The sequence below is a fragment of the Solanum tuberosum genome, unplaced genomic scaffold (genome assembly GCF_000226075.1).
Source record: "Solanum tuberosum cultivar DM 1-3 516 R44 unplaced genomic scaffold, SolTub_3.0 scf00375, whole genome shotgun sequence".
In the NCBI taxonomy this organism is placed as follows: domain Eukaryota; kingdom Viridiplantae; phylum Streptophyta; class Magnoliopsida; order Solanales; family Solanaceae; genus Solanum; species Solanum tuberosum.
This window is the reverse complement of record NW_006239299.1, coordinates 27,502-31,179: the sequence shown is the minus strand read 5'-3', so window position 1 is coordinate 31,179 and position 3,678 is coordinate 27,502. Positions and strand designations below refer to the sequence as shown.

The 3,678-nt window shown below is 40.7% G+C and overlaps 1 protein-coding gene across 1 annotated transcript; it reads left to right on the top strand.

Moving 5' to 3' along the window:
* Positions 1 to 522: 522 nt before the first annotated feature.
* On the top strand, positions 523 to 1,089 carry LOC107057774 (uncharacterized). The gene has a single exon (XM_015302726.1). The coding sequence runs from the start codon at positions 523 to 525 to the stop codon at positions 1,087 to 1,089; it is 567 nt and encodes a 188-aa protein (XP_015158212.1).
* Positions 1,090 to 3,678: the final 2,589 nt, after the last annotated feature.

Here is a 3,678-nt window from a genome sequence, read left to right as displayed (position 1 = left end):
TGTGTCGACGCTGCAGAAGCGACAAGGCTTTTGGAAGAAATACATGCAGGAACATGTGGACCTCACATGAATGGGTTCACTTTAGCAAAGAAGATTTTAAGAGTTGGATATTTTTGGATGGAGAGAGATAGCATCCGGTATGTGCAAAAGTGTCATCAGTGTCAAGTGCATGGAGATTTTATACGGGTTCCACAGAATGAGCTCAATGTGATGGGTTCCCCTTGGCTATTTGCCTCTTGGGGTATGGATGTTATTGGACCCATAGAACCTCCCGCGTCAAATGGACATCATTTCATCCTGGTGGCTATCGATTATTTCACAAAATGGGTCGAAGCTTCGACATACAGGGCAGTGACTAAGAAGGTAGTGGCAGACTTTGTTCGCAATAACATAGTTTGTCGGTTTGGAATTCCAGAATCAATCATAACAGATAATGTAGCCAACCTCAACAGCTATCTTATGAAGGAAACTTGTGAAACGTTCAAGATTACTCATCAAAATTCCACGGTTTACTGTCCATAGATGAATGGAGCAGTTGAGGCTGCAAATAAGAATATCAAGAAGATTTTAAGAAAAATAGTGGACAATCACAGGCAATGGCATGAGAAGCTACTATATGCTTTACTCGTTTATTGCACCACAATCAGATCATCAACTGGGGCAACTCATTATATGTTGGTTTATGGTTCAGAGGTAGTAATACCTACCGAGGTAGAAATACCATCTTTAAGGATTATCCAAGAGGTTGGTCTGGACGATGCAGAATGGATACGTAGCAGGCATGAACAACTGATGCTCATCGATGAAAAGAGGGTTGACGCGGTTTGTCATGGACAACTCTATCAGAACAGAATGACCAAAGCATTCAAAATAAAGGTCAATCCTCGACGGTTCACACCGAGGCAATTAGTATTGAAGAAGATCTTTCCTCACCAAGGAGAAGCCAAAGGGAAATTTGCACCAAATTGGCAAGGACCCTACATGGTTCATAGAGTACTCTCTGGAGGAGCAGTAATCTTAGCAGAAATGGACGGCAGAGTGACCACAAAACCAATCAATTCAGACGCCATCAAGAAATACTACATCTGAAGACCTCAAGATTAGCGCTTATTTTTGGTACTTTTGCATTTTCAGTGTAACAGAACTACGTTTAGACCTGACTTCCCACGGCGGGGTACGTAGGCAACCCACATCAGATTCGGTCTCCCTTAGAAAACCCAAAATCATCATTTCCATGTATTTAGAACTACACTCGACCTGAATTCCCTCGGTGGGATATGTAGGCAATCCTTGTCGGAATCGGTCCCTTGCATTTCATATTTTTCACTTTTCTTTTGTATTTGAACTACGTCCTGACCTGATTCCGCTTGGATACGTAGGCAGCCTGAGTCAGGCCCGGTCATTGCATGTCATATCTTTCATTCTCCCCTGTTGTATTTGAACTACGTCCTGACCTAATTCCGCTTGGATACGTAGGCAGCCTGAGTCAGGCTCGGTCATTGCATCACAAATTTCTTACTTTTCCTTCATATTTTTCAGTCTTCTATTGTAATCGAACTACGTTACGGCCTGATTCCACTTGGATACGTAGGCAGCTTGAGTCAAGCTCAGTTATTGCATTACATACTTCTATTTCTCCCAATTGTATTTGAACTACGTTACGATATGATTCCTACTTTGGGGATACGTTGGCAACCTGAGTCAGGCTCGATCAATGCACTGCATAATTTCCATTTTTTTTCTTACCCTTGGGAAACACTTCCTCATAGTTAGCATAACCTCAGAATATGAAGAATCTCGATCGTCGCAGTGTTTGCAAAAGAGCTAGACAATCTTCAGCATGAGGGTAAAAGCTACAAGAAGACTATGTTGGATATAGTCAACAAAATGGAAAGCTCGATGGACTTCGGAACATGTCATAATCTAAAAACGCTGGAGAATTACTTCATATATATATACCTAATATATAAGTAATATATTTATTTTCTAAAAAAAAAAAAAAAAAAAAAAGCTAATTCTTTTCAAAAGTTTTTTCTACTCTTCCACCTACCAAGTCTCTAGGTTAAAAAACTATGTGCAGGATAAGAAGACGTCGAAAGATTCCTGTGACGAGGTTTCAGTCCGCTAGTCGATAGAAATCAACACCCCCTCCCAAACTAAAAATTTTCTTTGAGCGCAGGAACACATGAATCAAGGAACTAACATCAAGTCTCGGGGCACGACCGGAGGCGCCACTCGACCTCTACAATCATGAGCCAAAATGTTATTTCCCTACTTTATTTCCTGGAAGTACTTCAACTTGCATCTTATGTCTAAGAATATTTTATTTAAATTTTTTGTAGGTACGCTCAAGATCCGGATGAAATGCTAAAGAAAAGAGGGCCCTCGTAGGAAAATAGAATAGTTAGATTTCTGTCAAAATAACTCCACCAACTGGAGCTTGTAATGTAACCTCATCAAATAACTCCACCGATCAGAGGCTGTACATAGCAAACATCGTCAAACTCCGCTAATCGGAGGCCGTACATAGCAAACATTGTCAAAATCCGCCAATCGGAGGCTGCACATAGCAAACATCGATCGAATTCCACCAATCAGAGTCTATATATAAGCAAAAGAAGCAACACTCCGCTAATCGGAGCCTGTATATAAGCAAAAGAAGCAACACTCCGCCAATCAAAGACCACATCGTAGTGACATCACCGAAGCTCCACCGACCGGGGGCATGCAAGCACAATGACGCTTTCATACACTAACAATAACATGTTACATTACAAGCTTTACAACGTCAGATACAGTCTTTTGCTTTATAACAGCCCCGCCAAACGGAGGTCTACATTACAAGCTTTACACAGCCGGATACAGGTTTTTACATTACAACAGCCCCGCCAGTCGAGGGCCTTTACATTACAAGTTACTTTACCTACATCACATTCACAACACAAAAAATGGGGACATCAACAATCGTTTGGACATCTACACTCTACTCTTTACATTCCAATTTCAATTTATAATTTTTGAACCGCAACAGGTACTTCTCACCTTTTTACATGTTTTGCAGGACAAAGCATTACAGCGACGAACTCCCTCTAAGCAGCAAACTAGGGAAAGTTAGTGCAATGTCAAGCATCACTAGCTACGTCAAGGATTCACTTTCAAACCTCAACTCGACTCGATTTTCAAAAGTTCAGATAACTCTCTCAGGTCTCACTTCATTATAACCTGACACTGGGGCATCTTTTTTTAAAAAAAAATAAAAAATCCCTCTACCATAAGTCTCCAGTAGAAATTGCTACGGAGCATTTCTCATTCATGTTCTTTAAAACTATATCTCGTCCCTCTATTCGTGCTAAAATCTTCAAACCTCACCACCAAAACATTTCAGTATTACCATAATTCGATGCTAGGGCAAATTTTTTAACAAAATTGGCTATGTTCCTACACTATCGAACTACAAATGGCCTGATATCTCATGAAACCTGAGATATGTAGGCAACTCAGAAGCCAGAGTTCGGCCATAATTCCATAAACATTTCTTGCCAAGTTTTGCTCAAGGTGTATTTTAGTGGGTTGCCTAAAATTGGATCGTGTCAATGTTTCTTTGTCCACATCTTCTCTACTCTCTTCCATGGACAAAGAAAGGGGAAAGTTGTTGACACCCAATTTAGGCTCTCCACA

Excerpts from the sequence above, each read along its gene's own strand:
- LOC107057774 (XM_015302726.1), top strand. The coding sequence starts at position 523 with ATGAATGGAGCAGTTGAGGCTGCAAATAAGAATATCAAGAAGATTTTA.